Here is a 20,286-nt window from a genome sequence, read left to right as displayed (position 1 = left end):
AATTAAATGGAGGGAATGTTCCTGAACTGGAACAAAGTAGGACCTTTAAAACCAATTCAGGATTTCGTGGTAGATCCACCGGAAGCATTAATGATGCTCCCCAATTTCCCAGGCCAATTTCGAAGGTAATCCTGAGTTTCGAATAATTCCACAAGAGTTGTATGTCCGGCTTCTTGACTGGGAAGACCATAAGAGTAGAACTCATGCGGTTGGAGAACTGAAGAACGTTGTTGATGATTTTAATTTTACGACTGTGCCTTCTACATCTATTTTAGTTTTTATTGGCTTTTTATGCACTTTGCTCAATGACTCCAATTTTAAAGTTGTCCACGGTACATTGGAAATGATCAACTTGCTGGTAGTTAAACTAAATCATGGTGCGGTAAATGAAATGAAATGAAAATCGCTTATTGTCACGAGTAGGCTTCAAATGAAGTTACTGTGAAAAGCCCCTAGTCGCCACATTCCGGCGCCTGTCCGGGGAGGCTGTTGCGGGAATTGAACCGTGCTGCTGGCCTGCCTTGGTCTGCTTTCAAAGCCAGCGATTTAGCCCTGTGCTAAACCCATTACATCTGCTACAATAAAAGTGCTTGGTGACAAAGTTGTCACCAACAGGAATATATGAAAGTCTTTATAGATTTAATGAAGCAGGTTGACCCTCAAAAAGTACTTGATATGCTGCTTGACAATATAAAACACTAGAGTAAAATTCTAGAGTAAGGGAAGAAATATTAAATATTATAATTGCTTCACTTAGGGCAGCACGGTGGCCTAGTGGTTAGCACAACCGCCTCACGGCGCTGAGGTCCCAGGTTCGATCCCGACTCTGGGTCACTGTCCATGTGGAGTTTGCACATTCTCCCCGTGTCTGCGTGGGTTTCGCCCCCACAACCCAAAAATGTGCAGAGTAGGTGGATTGGCCACGCTAAATTGCCCCTTAATTGGAAAAAATAATTGTGTAATCTAAATTTATTTTTTTTTAAATCAATAATTGCTTCACTTTTGACTTATCCAAATGAAGACTTTTGATTTGCCCAGTCTTTGCCATCTTGTCGCACCAGCATTGACCGACTCCAAGAGAAAGATACGCCATGCAGCTTTAGAGGCTTTTACCATGCTAGCTTCATCCCTTGGTTTGAACAAAACGTTTTTGGTTAGGGCAGTGGATACTGTAGAGCTACAGGAAGATGGTGATAGTATGATGGCTGCAGTGCAAGCCAGACGAGCAAGAAAAATCCTGCCGACTACGCCAGTTGTAGGATTTCGACTGTGTCAGTCGAGGGATTTTGAAACCATCAATTCAAGGTTACCAGCTGCACTTGAGATTACTGGAACTCAGTAGAAATTCAAGTTAAAACTTGTCAGGTGCAAATAAGAATTGTTTTATTTGTCTTCTATTGATTACAACTTGAAAGTCATTTAAAAGGCAATTCGTAGACAATTTGAAGCTTTCAAAGAATCACAGGAATTATCTTCTTACACAAACAGCTCGAAACATAACTTTTAAAAGTCAAAGTCTGAAAATGAAATATGAATACAGAGAGACAGTGAATAGTTCAGATCAAAGTATAGATGCTTCTAACCTACCAACAAAATCTATCCTAAAACTCTTTCTCTCTCTATAACCCTCTCCCTCTAACCTAACCTAACCCTAGCCTAACCTAACCCTAACCTAACTCTCTAAAATGGCGGCAAAATCTTCTATTGTTATACTATTTCATATCTGTCTTAAGTGATCTGATCACGCCCCAATATAATCCTAATTGGTTTGGGTTAGACTCTTAGACACATTTGATTTGATGGCAAGCTGTCCGTCTTCAATATGTAACATTACTTCTAATTGTTGCCTGTCTGCCTACTTGTGCATGTTAAAGAATGCGGTATTGTGCTTTATCAAAGCCAGCAAAAGCTGGTTTTATGCTGACCTGACTACTGCAACAATGGAGACCTCATGCTGACCTCACTACTGTAACAATGGAGACCTCATGCTATCTCGTCCTGCCATGCTGGACATGACTCCAAAAATATAATTCAAACTGTCTATTTCAATCTAGTACATTATGCTGCTTTTATAAAATTGTTGTTTTGAGAATGTTGGAATCAAATATATATTTGATTCGATGTTCTAACTGTCCATTTATTAAAAACAAGGCAAATAGTCTAAAATGTTTCAGTTTGTATAAGTCATGGGATGTAATTCACCCTAATCTCGAATGGTGTGAGAACTGTAGAACCTTCACTCCTGCCACCTCGTTGCCATGGATTCAGCCTTTGTCCTTGGAGAAATGTAATGAAAAGTGTTTGTCTTATCAGACATCTGTGTTCCTTTAAAACTATGACAATGAGTTTGCAAAATATGTGTTTTCTTTCATTTTAAAACTTAATATTTACACTTAAACAGCTATCTTTTACCTATATTAGGTGTATTAGAAATACCTGGCTTCTACACTGACCCTTCAACTAAGGGGAACAGCTGCTCCCTACCCACCCTGTCCACGACCCTCATAATCTTGTCCACCTCGATCAGGTCGCCCCTCAGTCTTCTCTGCTCCAGAGAAAACAACCCAAGCCTATCCAACCTCTCTTCATAACTTAAACGTTCCAACCCAGGCAACATCCTGGTGAATCTCCTCTGCACCCCCTCCAGTACAATCACATCCTTCCTATAATGTGGTGACCAGAATTGCACACAGTGCTCCAGCTGTGACCCCAACAAAGTTCTATACAACTCCAACATGACCTCCCTGTTTTTGTAATCTATGCCTCGATTGATAAAGGAGAGTGTCCCATATGCCTTTTTCACCACCCGATTAACCTGCCCTTCTGCCTTCAGAGATCTATGGACAAACATGGCACGGTCCCTTTGTTCCTCGGAACTTCTCAGTGTCAGGCTATTCACTGAATACTTCCTTGTCAAATTACTCCTTCCAAACCCACGGGGTTATGCTGCAACTATACATGACCCTGGTGAGACTACATTTGGAGAATTGTGTGCAGTTCTGGTCACCTCATTATAGGAAGGATGTGGAAGCATTGGAAAGGGTGCAAAGGAGATTTACCAGGATGCTGCCTGGTTTGCAGGATAGGTCTTATGAGGAAAGGTTGAGGGAGCTAGGGCTTTTCTCTTTGGAGCGGAGGAGGATGAGAGGCGACTTAATAGAGGTTTATAAGATGATGTGGGGGATAGATAGAGTGGACGTTCAGAGACTATTTCCTTGGGTGGATGTAGCTGTTATAAGGGGGCATAACTATAAGATTCAGGGTGGGAGATATAGGAGGGATGTCCGAGGTAGGTTCTTTACTCAGAGAGTGGTTAGGGTGTGGAATGGACTGCCTGCTGTGATAGTGGAGTCGGACACTTTAGGAACTTTCAAGCAGTTATTGGATAGGCACATGGAGCACACCAGAATGACAGGGAGTGGGATAGCGTGAGCTTGGTTTCTGACAATGCTCGGCACAACATCGAGGGCCGAAGGGCCTGTTCTGTGCTGTACTGTTCTATGTTCAATGTGTATCATCTCACACTTTACAGGGTTAAATTCCATCTGCCACTTTTTTGCCCATTTGACCATCCCGTTCACATCTTCCTGTAAGCCAAGACTCTCAGCCTCACTGTTAACCACCCGGCCAGTGTATGTGCCACCCGCAAACTTACTGATCCTACCCCCCACACAGTCATCTAAGTCATTTATATAAATGACAAACAATAGGGACCCAGCACAGATCCCTGTGATACACTACTGGACACTGGCTTCCAGTCACTAAAGCAGCCGCCTGTCATCACCCTCTGTCTCCTACAGCTCAGCCAGCTTTGAATCCACCTTATCAAGTTCCCCTGGATCCCATGTACATTCGCTTTCTTTATAAGTCTCCCATGTTGAATCCACCTTATCAAGTTCCCCTGGATCCCATGTACATTCGCCTTCTTTATAAGTCTCCCATGTGGAACCTTGTCAAAGGCTTTGCTGAAATCCATGTAAACTACATCAACTACACTACCCTCACTTAGTCACGTGCTCAAAAAATTCAATCAAATTTGTTCGTCGTGACCTCCCTCTGACAAAGCCATGCTGACTATTCCTGATCAAACCTTGCCTCTCCAAGTGGAGATAGATTCTCTCCTTCAGAATCTTCTCCAATACTTTCCCTAAAACTGACATGGGACTCACTGGTCTGTAGTTCCCTGGCTTGTCTCTACAACCTTTCTTAATGTGGGACCACATTAGCTGTTCTCCAGTCGTCTGGCACCTCCCTCATGGCCAGAGAGGGATTAACAATTTGGGTCAGAGCCCCTGCAATCGCCTCCCTCGCTTCCCACAGCAGCCTGATTCACCTGGAGATTCGCTCACTTTTAAGCCCGCCAATACCTTGTCCCTCCTTTTGACGATTTGCTCCAGAACCTCACAGTCTCTCTCCCGGAGGTTCCATGTTTACCTCCTCATTCTCTTGGGTGAAGACAGATGTGAAATATTCGTTCAATATCCTCCCAATGTCCTCTGGCTCCACCCATAGATTCCCCCTTTGGTCCCTAATGGGCTCTACTCTTTCCCTAGTTATTCTCTTCCCATTGACATACTTGTGGATGTCTTGGGATTTTTCCCTACTTTTACCAGCCAGAGCTTTCTCATATCCCCTCTTTGCCCTCCTAATTGCTTTCTTATGCTCCATCCTGCACTTTAAATACCTGAGTTGATTTGCTCCCCCTGTACTTGCTAAAAAAAACCCTCTTTTCCTTCTCATTGTACCCTGAATATCTCTGGTCACCCATGGTTCTCTGGACTTGTTACTCTTTCCTATTACCCGAGAGGGAACACTTTGGGCCTTTGCCCTCCCCATTTCCTTTTTGATCTGTGTGTGTGGGGGTCTGTCTGTCTGTGTGTGTGGGGGTCTGTCTGTCTGTGTGTGTCTGTCTGTGTGTGTCTGTCTGTGTGTGTCTGTGTGTGTGGGGGTCTGTCTGTGTGTGTGGGGGTCTGTCTGTGTGTGTGGGGGTCTGTCTGTGTGTGTGGGGGTCTGTCTGTGTGTGTGGGGGTCTGTCTGTGTGTGTGGGGGTCTGTCTGTGTGTGTGTGTGTCTGTCTGTGTGTGTGTGGGGGTCCGTCTGTCTGTCTGTGTGTGTGTGGGGGTCTGTGTGTGTGTGTCTGTCTGTCTATGTGTGTGTTTGTCTGTCTGTGTGTCTGTCTGTCTATGTGTGTGTTTGTCTGTCTGTGTCTGTCTGTCTATGTGTGTGTGTGTGTGTGTGTGTGTGTGTGTGTGTGTGTCTGTGTGTGTGGGGGGTCTGTCTGTCTGTGTGTGTCTGTCTGTCTGTCTATGTGTGTGTGTCTGTGTCTGTCTGTCTATGTGTGTGAGTGTGTCTGTCTGTGTGTGTGTGTCTGTCTGTCTGTCTATGTGTGTGTGTGTGAGTGTGTCTGTGTGTGTCTGTCTGTGTGTGTGGGGGTCTGTCTGTCTGTGTGTGTCTGTCTGTCTGTCTGTCTATGTGTGTGTGTGTCTGTCTGTGTCTGTCTGTCTATGTGTATGTGTGTGTGTCTGTCTGTGTCTGTCTGTCTATGTGTGTGTGTGTGTCTGTCTGTGTGGGGGTCTGTCTGTCTGTGTGTGTCTGTCTGTCTGTCTATGTGTCTGTGTGTGTCTGTCTGTGTCTGTCTATGTGTGTGTGTGTGTGTCTGTCTGTCTATGTGTGTGTGTGTGTCTGTCTGTGTGTGTGTGTGTGTCTGTCTGTGTCTGTCTATGTGTGTGTGTGTGTGTCTGTCTGTCTATGTGTGTGTGTGTGTGTCTGTCTGTCTATGTGTGTGTGTGTGTCTGTCTGTCTATGTGTGTGTTTGTCTGTCTGTGTCTGCCTGTCTATGTGTGTGTGTGTGTGTGTGTGTGTGTGTCTGTCTGTCTATGTGTGTGTGTGTGTCTGTCTGTGTGTGTGTGTGTGTCTGTCTGTCTATGTGTGTGTGTGTGTGTGTGTCTGTCTGTCTATGTGTGTGTGTGTGTCTGTGTCTGTCTATGTGTGTGTGTGTGTGTCTGTCTGTGTGTGTGTGTGTGTCTGTCTGTCTATGTGTGTGTGTGTGAGTGTGTCTGTGTGTGTCTGTCTGTGTGTGTGGGGGTCTGTCTGTCTGTGTGTGTCTGTCTGTCTATGTGTGTGTGTGTCTGTCTGTGTCTGTCTGTCTATGTGTGTGTGTGTATGTGTGTGTGTCTGTCTGTCTATGTGTGTGTGTGTGTCTGTCTGTGTGGGGGTCTGTCTGTCTGTGTGTGTCTGTCTGTCTGTCTATGTGTCTGTGTGTGTCTGTCTGTGTCTGTCTATGTGTGTGTGTGTGTGTCTGTCTGTCTATGTGTGTGTGTGTGTCTGTCTGTCTGTGTGTGTGTGTGTGTGTCTGTGTCTGTCTATGTGTGTGTGTGTGTCTGTCTGTCTATGTGTGTGTGTGTGTGTCTGTCTGTCTATGTGTGTGTGTGTGTCTGTCTGTCTATGTGTGTGTTTGTCTGTCTGTGTCTGCCTGTCTATGTGTGTGTGTGTGTGTGTGTGTGTCTGTCTGTCTATGTGTGTGTGTGTGTCTGTCTGTGTGTGTGTGTGTGTCTGTCTGTCTATGTGTGTGTGTGTGTCTGTCTGTCTATGTGTGTGTGTGTGTCTGTGTCTGTCTATGTGTGTGTGTGTGTGTCTGTCTGTGTGTGTGTGTGTGTCTGTCTGTCTATGTGTGTGTGTGTGTGTGTCTGTCTGTCTATGTGTGTGTGTGTCTGTCTGTGTGTGTGTGTGTGTGTCTGTCTGTCTGTGTGTGTGTCTGTCTGTGTGTGTGTGTGTGTCTGTCTGTCTATGTGTGTGTGTGTGTGTGTGTGTGTCTGTCTGTCTATGTGTGTGTGTGTGTCTGTCTGTCTATGTGTGTGTGTGTGTCTGTGTCTGTCTATGTGTGTGTGTGTGTGTCTGTGTGTGTCTGTCTGTCTATGTGTGTGTGTGTCTGTCTATGTGTGTGTGTGTCTGTGTGTGTCTGTCTGTCTATGTGTGTGTGTGTGTCTGTGTGTGTCTGTCTGTCTATGTGTGTCTATGTGTGTGTGTGTGTGTGTCTGTCTGTCTATGTGTGTGTGTGTGCGTGGAGAGGGTGCGAGGTTAGTTAAAGTGAGAGATTAGGTAGTAGTTAGCCAGTTGTATTTGCTGCCTATTTCATTAATGTTCATGTTATAAATAACAGTAATTGTGTGTAAATTTGCAAACCTGGTCACTGTAATAATGTAGCAAAGGGCCAAAGTGGCTATTTTTCTAAGAATTATTGGTGAATTGAATTGTGTTGTGACTCTGGGTCAGTGGAGCTGGAATTGACAGCACACTAGTCTGGGGGATCTCAACAATTTAACACCACCCCCGAGCTAGTGAAATTCAGAATAAACTATTATACCATCTGTTAAAATTGGAATTTGGTATTTTCATGTTTAATATTTTGGGTTTTTTAACAGTTCATTTGTGTCTCTAGGGGCTTCACATCACAATGGAACATCCTATCAGCCGCCAATTTCCAACCATCCAGGTAATTAACTTCCCAAACGCCTATCTTAGGCTCGACATGAGCCTTGTTACAGGCTCTCCTGATCTAACCCCACCAACCTATCGTTCTATTCATTTTCCCTCCTGCATTTACCAAGTTTTGCCTTAAAATATGTCAATGCCGTTTGTTTCAGCTGTTGCATGTAGTAGAGACTTTCACATTCTCACCACTCTCTGGGTAAAGAAGTGTCTCTCGAATTATCTATTAGATTTAATACTTGTCATATTTTATTATTCATAGTTCTGGCCTACCCATAAAGGTGGAAATATTTTCTCAACGTCCACCCAGCACGGTGGTTAGCACTACTGACTCACAACGCCAGGGTGGCACAGTGGTCAGCACTGCTGTCTCACAGCGCCAGGGTCCCAGGTTTTATTCCCAGCTTGGGTCACTGTCTGTGCGGAGTCTGCAAGTTCTCCCCGCACCAGCGTGGGTTTCCTCCGGGTGCTCTGGTTTCCTCCCACAGTCCAAAGATGCGTAGCTTGGGTGGATTGGCCGTGATAAATTGCCCTCGGTGTCCAAAAAGGTTAATTGGGGTTACTGGGTTACGGGGATAGGGTGGAAGTATGGGTTTAAGTAGAATGCTCTTTCCAGGGGCCGGTACAGACCCGATGAGCCGAATGGCCTCCTTCCGCACTGTAAATTATTCTATGATCATGTCTGTTCAGTGTCTTGAAGGCCTCTATTCTAGAGAAATGTTTGCACCTGCTTCAAACTTTCCTGTTCAGGATATTCATTCAGTTCTGGTATCACCTTTGTGAATCGGGGCAGCACGTGGCACAGTGCTTCCTGCTGCTGCCTCACGGCGCCGAGGTCCCAGGTTCAATCCCGGCTCTGGGTCACTGTCTGTGTGGTGTTTGCACATTCTCCCTGTGTCTGCGTGGCTCTCACCCCCACAACCCAAAGATGTGCAGGTTAGGTGGATTTGCCATGTTAAATTGCCCCTTAATTGGGGGAAAAAAAAATGATTGGGTACACTAAATTTATATTGAAATACGTTGTGAATCTTTTTTGCAGCATTGCCCATGGTTACATAATATGGTGTGGAGCAGATATATCAGTGTTTGTGCAGGTGTCAACTCTATTCCAATTGCTTCCCCCCCCCCCCCCCGCCATTAGTTTCCTCCTTCCTTGCCTGGCTGTCCATTCCCTCTCATGTTTGCTTTTCCATAGGCCCAGAGTTCTGGTGTTCGATCACGTACTTTGAGATGGACGTGCAGGTGGGAGAGATGTTTAAAGTTCCCTCTAGCTGTCCAGTAGTGACCGTTGATGGATACGTGGATCCTTCAGGAGGTGATCGCTTCTGCCTTGGCCAGCTTTCAAATGTACATCGGACTGATGCAAGTGAGAAAGCCAGGTTAGTGGAAAGGACAATGTTGTAAAAGCTAGTGCAAGGGACTGTATGGCTAACTGGTGCTATCACTGTCTAAAGGACGTTTAGACTCTCACAGGAGATGTAAGATCTATTCCCAGCCTGCTGCATGTTTCTCCTTGGGCCAGACGTCCAAATCAACGTCCCAGGACCTTTGCCCAAACTTTTAAGTTTGCCCTCTAAGAATTGGACCAGCACTCTGTCATCTGAGCCTGTGCCAACTGTGAATGTACTATTTCTGGTTTAGTACATTTTCTGGAAAGTTTGAAAAGCATCAGGATAGATACGCCTGACCTTCAGAAGTGCAGGGGCAGCACGGTAGCATGGTGGTTAGCATAAATGCTTCACAGCTCCAGGGTCCCAGGTTCGATTCCCGGCTGGGTCACTGTCTGTGCGGAGTCTGCACATCCTCCCCGTGTCTGCGTGAGTTTTCTCCGGTGCTCCGGTTCCTCCCACAGTCCAAAGATGTGCGGGTTAGGTGGATTGGCCATGCTAAATTGCCCGTAGTGTCCTAAAAAGTAAGGTTAAGGGGGGGGTTGTTGGGTTACGGGTATAGGGTGGATACGTGGGTTTGAGTAGGGTGATCATGGCTCGGCACAACATCGAGGGCCAAAGGGCCTGTTCTGTGCTGTACTGTTCTATGTTCTATAAGTCCCCTGGGCCTGACGGGATATACCCAAGGTTACTACGGAGAGCGAGGGAGGAGATTGCTGTGCCTTTGGCGATGATCTTTGCATCCTCATTCTCCGCTGGAGCAGTACCGGATGATTGGAGGGAGGCAAATGTTGTCCCCCTGTTCAAGAAAGGGAATAGGGAAAATCCTTGGGAATTACAGACCCATCAGTCTTATATCTGTGGTGAGCAAAATATTGGAAAGGATTCTGAGAGATAGGATTTATGATTATTTAGAAAAACATATTTTGATTAAAGATAGTCAGCATGGCTTTGTGAGGGGGAAGGTCATGCCTCACAAGCCTCATTGAATTCTTTGAGGATATGACAAGACACATTGATGAAGGTCAGGCAGTGCTGTGGTGTATATTGGCTGTCTGGATACAGAATTGGCTGGCCGAAAGAAGACAGTGAATGGTAGTGGATGGAAAGTATTCCGCCTGGAGTTCGGTGACCCGCAAGGATCTGTTCTGGGACCTCTGCTCTTTGTGGTTTTTATAAATGACTTGGATGAGGAAGTGGAAGGGTGGGTTAGTAAGTTTGCCGATGACATGAAGGTTGGGGTAGTTGTAGATAGTGTTGAGGGTTGTTGCAGGTGACAACAGGACATTGACAGGATGCAGAGCTGGGCTGAGAAGTGGCCGATGGAGTTCAACCTTGATAAATGTGAAGTGATTCATTTTGGAAGGTTGAATTTGAATGTTGAATACAGGGTTAAATGCAGGATTGTTGGAAGTGTAGAGGAACAGAGGGATCTTGGGGTCCACGTACATAGATCCCTCAAAGTTGCCACCCAGGTTGATAGGGTTGTTAAGAAGGCGTATGGTATGTTGGCTTTCATTAACAGGGGGATTGAGTTTAAGAGCCGCAAGGTTTTGCTGCAGCTTTCTAAACCCTAGTTAGACCACACTTGGAATATTGTGTCTAGTTCTGGTCGCCTCATTCTCGGAAGAATGTGGATGCTTTGGAGAGGGTGCAGAGGAGATTTACCAGGATGCTGCCTGGACTGGAGGGCATGTCTTATGAAGAAAGGTTGAGGGAGCTAGGGCTTTTCTCACTGGAGTGAAGAAGGCAGAGAGGTGACTTGATAGAGGTGTACAAAGTGATGAGAGGCATGGATAGAGTGGATAGCCAGAGACTTTTCCCCAGGGCGGAAATGGCTGTCACGAGGGGACATAATTTTAAGGCGATTGGAGGAAGGTATAGGGGAGATGTCAAGAGGTCGGTTCTTTACACAGAGAGTGGTGGGTGTGTGGAAAGCACGGCCAGCAGAGGGTGTGGAGTCAGAGTCATTAGGGACATTTAAGCGACTCTTAGACAGGCACATGGACAACAGTAAATTGAAGGGGTGTAGGTTAGGTTAATCTTAGATTAGGATAAATGGTCGGCACAACATCGTGGGCTGAAGGGCCTGTACTGTGCTGTTCTATGTTTTCTTGGACTCCTCAATCTCCGTGGGTAAATATTCCACCAACTGCTATAGTAAGCCATTGATAGCAGGGGATTCCAAGTTTAGGTGTCATTCTTTGTAGCCGTGGCTGACACATCCAGGGCATCTTGCCTTAGAAAAGAGAAAACTCAACGTGCATTTTATCCTTCTTTAGAATGTGCTCTTCGAGCATTTCTCAGCCAGTCCTATTTCTCTCAGAATCCTCTCTCTAGACAGATTTATAATTGAGCATTGTATTTTTGCAGAGTTGCACTGTCGACTGGCACATACTAAACTGGATTGAGAATACCATGGTTATTTTTTTTGTAGTTCTCTCCTGGGTTGTAGGAGCGAAGAACGTGGTTATCTGTAGAATCACTTCACTAATGGGCTGATTTCTAATACAATTCTCAAGTGAACAAAACCGTGTATTTACCCCGCTACAGCCAGGACATGACCACGTTTACTGAGCGTTGTATAATATGTACCATGTTTAGAAGCAGTTGTAGTTGCAAATTAAAGAACAGCTTCTGAGTTTGTGGTTTTGCAGGTTACACATTGGCAAGGGCATCCAGCTGGAGTGTCGGGGTGAAGGTGATGTTTGGATGCGGTGCCTGAGTGACCACGCCGTGTTTGTGCAAAGCTACTACCTGGACCGAGAGGCAGGTCGGGCGCCAGGAGACGCTGTACATAAAATATATCCTGGCGCATACATCAAGGTGAGGCTGAATTATTCATATTCTGTTGAACATAGAAGATACAGAGCAGAAGGAGGCCATTCGGCTCATCGATTCTGCAGCGAGCCACATTAAACCCTCCCTTCCACCCTACCCCCGTAACCCCACCTAACATTTTTGGTCACTAAGTTCAATTTAGCACGGCCAATCCACCTAACCTGCACATCTTTGGACTGTGGGAGGAAACCGGAGCACCCGGAGGAAACCCACGCAGACACGGGGGGAGAACGTGCAGACTCCGCACAGACAGTGACCCAAGCCGGGAATCGAACCTGGGATCCTGGTGCTGTGAAGCCACAGTGCTAACCACTGTGCTGCCCTGAAATACACATAGTCTCAATGTGAGCCATGTTACTGCTAATGAGCACTTGAGTTGCCTCAGGTCAACAAAGATTCAGCTTAATTTGCTTGTGTTCTCTGAAATTAACGTCCAAAGCAGATTTAAGTATTGGATGATCCTCCACCAGCTGCTTAGTCACTAAAGTCATTTGCAGCTGGTGTCAGAAAACACATTTAATGTCTGCTAGGATCCATCTTAAATTCTTAATTTTATTTCAGTTGCCTCTCTATGGACTTCATTTCATGTAAAGCTCTGTCCTGTCCTGCTTATTCATCAGTCACAGTCTTGCTAACCTAGTTTGGTTCCTGATCTCCCAGCTGCTCCAAAGAGGAGATCTGATAGAGGCATTGAAAACCGTGATGGATCTTGGCAGAATAGCTGTTGCCATCAATGGAAAGGTTGTTATCCAGATTTGACGTGAGGAATAGCCTCTTTTGCAGTGACTGGTTAGGACCGGCATTGCAATGACGGAGAATGTAGTGGAGGCAGATTCAAACGTGGCTTCCTAAAGAAAATCGGATCATCTTCTGAAGAGGAACAATTTGCCGGGCGATGGGGAAATGGTACCAGATGATTTGCTTTCTCAGGGAGCTGGCATAATGCAATCTGAATGACCTCCTCCTGTGCTGTATCCATATACACCACTACAGTAACTTGCGAAGCCTCATGTAATGCAACATGAATCCAAGGTCCCGGTTGAGGCCATACTCATGTGTGTAGAACTTGGCTATAAGTTTCTGCTTGGCAATTCTACGTTGTCGCACGTCCTGAAGGCCACCTTGGAGAATGCTTCCCCGGAGATCAGAGGCTGAATGCCCTTGACTGCTGAAGTGTTCCCCGACTGGAAGGGAACATTCCTGCCTGGTGATTGTCGCGCGTTGTCCGTTCATCCGTTGTTAGCAGAATCACTGAACCGGCCATAGTGTCAGATGGCCATAGGCTGTTTTTCCCTTTGAGGGGGAGAGCTGGCTGGTGGTGATTGAACCTGACGATCACCATACCTCAGGCGAGGGGTAAGGGTTATACCTAAACTAAATGGACCACAGTGGTTCAAGAAGGCAGTTCATCACCACCTACACAACGGTAAATAGTGATGGGAAACAAATGCTGGCCTTGCTGGCAACACACACATCCCTTGAAAGAATAAAAAAATAGAGGCAGACATTCCAGTGCAGTACTGAGGGAATGTGGCATTGTCAGACATGCCATCTTTCAGGAAGAGATCTTAAAGTGAGGCCCTGTTTGCTGTCTGGGGTGAACCTAAAATATCCCATTGCAGTACTGTGAAGAACAAATGAGCTATCCTGATGTCCTGATTTTGTTTTCTATTTAAAATTTAGAGTGCCCAATTCTTTTTTTTCCAACTAAGGGGCACCTACCCTGCGCATCTTTGGGTTGTGGGGGTGAGACCCACGCAGACACGGGGAGAATGTGCAAAGTCTAGACGGACAGTGACCCGGGGCCGGGATCGAACCTGGGTCCTCGGCGCCCTGAGGCAGCAGTGCTAACCACTGCGCCACCGTGCCATCCCAACTATCTTGGTGACCTGGCCAATATTTATCGGTTAACTAACATCACTAAAGCAGATTAACTGGTCATCATTGCTGTTTGTGGAAGTTTGGCAATTGGCTGCTGCGTTTCCTCCAATTCAGCACCGACTACACGTCTAAAATACCCTGCTGGCTGCAAAGTGCTTTGGATCATCCTGAGGTTATGAAAGGCAGGATAGAGATGAATGTCTGTCTTTCATTTCAAGGTGAAGAGCAGTATATTTATTGTTTGAAATGGTTTGTTACTTTTCAGTGAATTTTTTTCCGTGCAGGTCTTTGATTTGCGTCAGTGTCACCGGCAGATGCAGCAACAGGCAGCGACGGCACAGGCTGCAGCAGCAGCGCAGGCTGCAGCTGTGGCAGGGAACATTCCGGGCCCTGGCTCTGTGGGAGGCATAGCGCCCGCTGTTAGTAAGTACAAGTATCTTTAAAATACAGATAGTCTGTCTCTGCAGCGTAATCATTTAAAAAAAAATATTTAAGTATCCAATTCTTTGTCCCTCAGCTCCGTGATGCAGTAGTGCTAACCACTGGGCCACCCTAGTCATACTTTTTTTAAAAAATATATTTTAATTCTCTTTTTTCACATTTTCTCCCAAATTTACACCCAATGATAAACAATAATCAGTAACGAATGCAATGTCAATCCCCGTATCAATAACAACGATCCCATCCTCCCACCAAACCCCAGACATTAGCCCGCATGTCAACATAAACAAATGACAAAAGGGAATCAGGAATCACCCATAGTCACCATTAACACATACAGTCCCTCTCCCCCCCAACCCTCCCAGCCCCCAACCCCCTAATGTTCAATGTGATCCAATTCTCGAAAGTGCATAATGAACAACGCCCATGAATTGTAGAACCCCTCCATCCTTCCCCTCAGTTCAAATTTGACCTTTTCGAGCATCAGGCATTCCAGCCGGTGCCCCCGCCATGCCAGGGCACAGGGTGGAGAGGTTGATCTCCACCTTGACAGGATCCGCCTTCGGGCGATCAACGAGGCGAAGGCTACAACATCTGCCTCCGCACCCGTTTCCAACCCCGGCTGGTCCGACACCCCGAATATGGCTTCCCGAGGGCCCGGGTTCAGTTTCACTCTAGTCGTACTTAACAAGGGGGTGACTCACGGCGCCGAGGTCCCGGGTTCGGTCCTGGCCCCGGGTCACTGTCCGTGTAGAGTTTGCACATTCTCCCCGTGTCTGCGTGGGTTTCGCCCCCACAACCTAAAGATGTGCAGGATCGGTGGATTGGTCACGCTAAATTGCCCCTTAATTGGAAAAAATTAATTGGGTACTCTAAATTTTTTTTTTTTTTTTTTTAAAACAAGGGGGTGACGCAGTCACTGACGTTGGCAGGTGACATGAATTTTTTTCCATGTGGTTCAAAGTACTGATGGAAGTTATTTACCTATTCCCTTGCATAGGGCTAATTTAAGACGTGACATAGTCATTGATTATGTCACTTGTCATCATTCCTAGTCTTCCTGTTGAAGATGTGGATTTGTTTTCCTTTGCAAGGAAACGACCTGGTTACAAAGAACAAAGAAAGTTACAGCACAGGAACAGGCCCTTCGGCCCTCCTATCCTGCGCCGATCCAGATCCTTTATCTAAACCTGTCTCCTATTTTCCAAGGTCTACTTCCCTCTGCTCCCCGCCCGTTCATATATCTGTCTAGATGCATCTTAAATGATGCTATCGTGCCCGCCTCTACCACCTCCACGCAAAGCGTTCCAGGCACCCACCACCCTCTGCGTAAAAAACTTTCCACGTACATCTCCCTTAAACTTTCCCCCTCTCACCTTGAAATTGTGACCTCTTGTAATTGACACCCCTAATCTTGGAGAAAGCTTGTTGCTATCCACCCTGTCCAGACCTCTCATAATTTTGTAGACCTCAATCAGGTCCTCACTCAACCTCCGTCTTTCCAATGAAAACAATCCTAATCTACTCAACCTTTCTTCATAGCTAGCACCCTCCATACCAGGCAACATCCTGGTGAACCTCCTCTGCACCCTCTCTAAAGCATCCACATCCTTCTGGTAATGTGGCGACCAGAACTGCACGCAGTATTCCAAATGTGGCCTAACCAAAGTCCTATACAACTGTAACATGACCTGCCGACTCTTGTACTCAATACCCCGTCCGATGAAGGCAAGCATGCTGTATGCCTTCTTGACCACTCTATCAACCTGCATTGCCACCTTCAGGGTACAATGGACCTGAACTCCCAGATCTCTCTGTACATCAATTTTCCCCAGGACTCTTCCATTGACCATATAGTCCGTTCTTGAATTTGATCTTCCAAAATGCATCACCTCGCATTTGCCTGGATTGAACTCCATCTGCCATTTCTCTGCCCAACTCTCCAATCTATCTATATTTTGCTGTATTCTCTGACAGTCCTCCTCGCTATCTGCAACTCCACCAATCTTAGCATCATCTGAAAACTTGCTAATCAGACCACCTATACCTTCCTCCAGGTCATTTATGTATGTCACAAACAACAGTGGTCCGAGCACGGATCCCTGTGGAACACCACTAGTCACCCTTCTCCGTTTTGAGACACTCCCTTCCACCACTACTCTCTGTCTCCTGTTGCCCAGCCAGTTCTTTATCCATCTAGCTAGTACACCCTGAACCCCATACGACATCACTTTTTCCATCAACCTGCCATGGGCAACTTTATCAAATGCCTTACTGAAGTCCATGTATATGACATCTACAGCCCTTCCCTCATCAATTGTCACTTCCTCAATGAATTCTATTAGATTTGTAAGACATGACCTTCCCTGCATAAAACCATGCTGCCTATCACTGATAAATCTATTTTCTTCGAGATGTGAATAGATCCTATCCCTCAGTATCTTCTCCAACAGTTTGCTCCCCAGCTATTTCGACCCTCAGTAACCTGGGATAGATCCCATCCGGTCCTGGGGACTTGTCCACCTTAATGTCTTTTAGAATACCCAAAACTTCCCCCTTCCGTATGACGACTTGGCCTAGAGTATTTAAACATCCATCCCTAGCCTCAACATCCGTCATGTCCCTCTCCTTGGTGAATACCGATGCAAAGTACTCATTAAGAATCTCACCCATTTCCTCTGACTCCACGCGTAAATTCCCTCTTTTGTCTTTGAGTGGGCCAATCCTTTCTCTAGTTACCCTCTTGCTCCTTATATACGAATAAAAGGCTTTGGGATTTTCCTTAACCCTGTTAGCCAAAGATATTTCATGACCCCTTTTAGCCCTCTTTATTGTCCTACTTGAGATTTGTCCTACTTTCCCGATATTCCTCCAAAGCTTCATCAGTTTTGAGTTGCTCGATCTTATGTATGCTTCCTTTTTCATCTTAGCTAGTCTCACAATTCCACCCGTCATCCATGGTTCCCTAATCTTGCCATTTCTATCCCTCCTTTTCACAGGGACATGTCTGTCCTGCACTCTAATCAACCTTTCCTTAAAAGACTCCCACATTTCAAATGTGGATTTACCCTTAAATAGCTGCTCCCAATCCACATTCCCTAGCTCCTGCCGAATTTTGTTACACTCTGCCTTTCCCCAATTTAGCACTCTTCCTTTAGGACCACTCTCGTCTTTGTCCATGAGTATTCTAAAACTTACGGAATTGTAATCGCTATTCCCAAAGTAATCACCGACTGAAACTTCAACCACCTGGTCGGGATCATTCCCCAATACCAGGTCCAGTATGGCCCCTTCCCAAGTTGGACTATTTACATACTGCTCTAAAAAACTCTCCTGGATGCTCCTTACAAATTCTACTCCATCTACGCCTCCAACACTACACGAGTCCCATTCAATGTCGGGGAAGCTAAAATCTCCCATCACAACCACCCTATTGCTCCTACATTTTTCTATAATCTGTCTGCATATTTGTACCTCTACTTCATGCTCGCTTTTGAGAGGCCTGTAGTAAAGTCCCAACAATGTTACTGCACCCTTCCTATTTCTTAGCTCTACCCATATTGCCTCAGTGCTCGAATCCTTCATAGTGCCCTCCTTAATCACAGCTGTGATATCATCTCTGACTAGTAATGCAACTCCTCCACCCCTTCTACCTCCCTCTCTATCCCTCCTGAAGCATCTATACCCTGGGATATTCAGTTGCCAGTCCTGCCCTTCCCTCAACCAAGTCTCAGTAATACCAATAACATCATATTCCCAGGTACTAATCCAAGCCCTAAGTTCATCTGCCTTACCTGCTACACTTCTCGCATTAAAACAAATGCACCACAGACCACCTGTCCCTTTGCGTTCATCATCTCTTCCCTGTCTACTCTTCCCCTTAGTCACATTGAGTTTATTATCTAGTACCTTACTGGCTTTAGTTGCTGCCTCTTTACTGACCTCTAACTTCCTAATCTGGTTCCCATCCCCCTGCCACATTAGTTTAAAACCTCCCCAACAGTGTTAGCAAAAGCACCCCCTCGGACATTGGTTCCAGTCCTGTCCAGGTGTAGACCATCCGGTTTGTAATGGTCCCACCGCCCCCAGAACCGGTTCCAATGTCCCAAAAATCTGAACCCCTCCCTCCTGCACCATCTCTCAAGGTTGGGGATAAGGTATTGGCATCTCCAGTGGGAAAGCTTCCTGAGGCTGCTAAAACAAAGGTTTACTCAAAACTGGCCGACGTGAAGGAACAGATTACTCGGGAGTCCGCTGCTAAGATTGATATTACCAGAAGTATTGTTACCTCAAGAAAAAATAACGTTGGAGAGGCCGAAAAACAAATTAAAATGGAATTGCAGAAAAAACATGACACGGATGTGGCAAAGCAGATGGCAACAATAATCAAACCGAATGATAGAGAAATGAAGGAACCATGGGGTTCCAGGGGCAGCAGGGTAGCATGGTGGTTAGCATAAATGCTTCACAGCTCCAGGGTCCCAGGTTCGATTCCGTCCATTCGATTCCGGCTTGGGTCACTGTCTGTGCGGAGTCTGCACATCCTCCCCCTGTGTGCGTGGGTTTCCTCCGGGTGCTCCGGTTTCCTCCCACAGTCCAAAGATGTGCGGGTTAGGTGGATTGGCCGTGCTAAATTGCCCGTAGTGTCCTAATAAAATTAAGGTTAAGGGGGGGTTGTTGGGTTACGGGTATAGGGTGGATACGTGGGTTTGAGTGGGGTGATCATGGCTCGGCACAACATTGAGGGCCGAAGGGCCTGTTCTGTGCTGTACTGTTCTATGTTCTATGTTCATGCTTTGTAAAAAATTGAGAAAGCTGGGTCCAGTATAAAAGCTGCGGAAAAAAATTACCGGTTTTTGAATGCAAGTTAGAACCTCAAAAATAAGCAGCAGCTGTTTGTAAAGCTGAATCGTCGTACGTTTGAGCTCCGTGGGGTAATAGGAAACGCGAAGCGATCAATCGAATTTGTGAAGTAAATAAAGAGGATTGTCAAGCCGCCTCAGCAGAACGTGACGTTCTCAAAGCAGCTGAAGAGGACTTTACCTGTCTGAAAAATGAGCTGCTTACACAAAAGGAGGCAGAATTAAACTTGTGTCCCCTGGAGAAGAAAAACGAATGATCGGCTCATGTAGAAGAAATTGCAGTTGAAACTGCTTCTGAATTTGAACACGATGTGCAAGTCTGGATAACGATCATAGATCATAGAATTTACAGTGCAGGAGGAGGCCATTCAGCCCATCGAGTCTGCACCAGCCCTTGGAAAGTGCACCCTACTTAAGCCCACACCTCCACCCTCTCTCCGTAACCCTGTAACCCCACCTAACCTTTGGACACTAAAAGGGCAATTTATCACGGCCAATCCACCTAACCTGCACATCTTTGGACTTGTGGGAGGAAACCGGAGCACCCGGAGGAAACCCACGCAGACACGGGGAGAACGCGCAGACTCCGCACAGACAGTGACCCAAGCCGGGAATCGAACCCGGGACCCTGGCGCTGTGAAGCTACCGTGCTAAAGTGTGGTGATCAGACTTGGATGTATTACTCTAGTTGTGGCCTGAACAGAACTCAAACAAAGTTTGAGGATGCAGCATAAGGCAGATCCTGTGTGAATTAAATAGCTGGATACTGAAGTCCTTGGGCATCTGCTCTACCTGTTTCTAAAATGGCAGCTTGTCCTTAAAAGAACCACCTGTAATAAATTGCCATTTGCATTGTCCATTTACTACTGTGGAGTTTGGATAGCCATATTACAACGGTCCACTCATTCTAGCTGAAAATGTAATCTATTGTACAAAATTGAAGCTCTAAGTCCTGCCCCAATGCCTATCTTTGTGAGGCGTGTGCAGTCACATGGTTTTGGTGTTTACCTTCATTGTTAATGTCACTGGCAGCTTGGTTTGTGATTTATCATCTTGCCAGTTTCAACCCTCGCTGGAGAAATTCATCCAAGTTATCTAACAGATAAGGACAGGCAGGCTGCCTGGAGCCACACTGCATACCTCACATTACTTACATCCCGGAGAATGAACAACTTCCTGCTCAAGAATTGCAAAATAGCAAACTCAAAGTTTGAATGTAACTTGACCATTATAAATGAATGTGTCTTTTATAGTGGGATGTATTGGTTTCAATTCTTGAGTTCTAAACTGTTCTGATGGACAGAGATGAATATTAAGATATCACCTTTATTTTTAAACTTCTGAGATTATTCTGATGGCAATATGAATAACTCAGTTCAGCTAAAT

General features: G+C 45.9%; 1 protein-coding gene across 2 annotated transcripts in view; it reads left to right on the top strand.

The window, feature by feature from the left end:
* The window catches only part of LOC119958628 (mothers against decapentaplegic homolog 4-like), a 99,741-nt gene that overhangs the window by 76,590 nt on the left and 2,865 nt on the right, over window positions 1-20,286 (top strand). For both annotated transcript variants that reach the window (XM_038787110.1, XM_038787109.1), the window contains exons 9-12: window positions 7,438-7,491; window positions 8,683-8,866; window positions 11,533-11,701; window positions 13,882-14,020. In XM_038787110.1, coding sequence (XP_038643038.1) covers window positions 7,438-7,491; window positions 8,683-8,866; window positions 11,533-11,701; window positions 13,882-14,020 — 546 coding nt within the window. The remainder of the gene's footprint in view (window positions 1-7,437; window positions 7,492-8,682; window positions 8,867-11,532; window positions 11,702-13,881; window positions 14,021-20,286) is intronic.

Source organism: Scyliorhinus canicula, chromosome 30 (assembly GCF_902713615.1).
Source record: "Scyliorhinus canicula chromosome 30, sScyCan1.1, whole genome shotgun sequence".
Classification (NCBI taxonomy): domain Eukaryota; kingdom Metazoa; phylum Chordata; class Chondrichthyes; order Carcharhiniformes; family Scyliorhinidae; genus Scyliorhinus; species Scyliorhinus canicula.
This window is presented reverse-complemented; position numbering and strand designations above follow the sequence as displayed.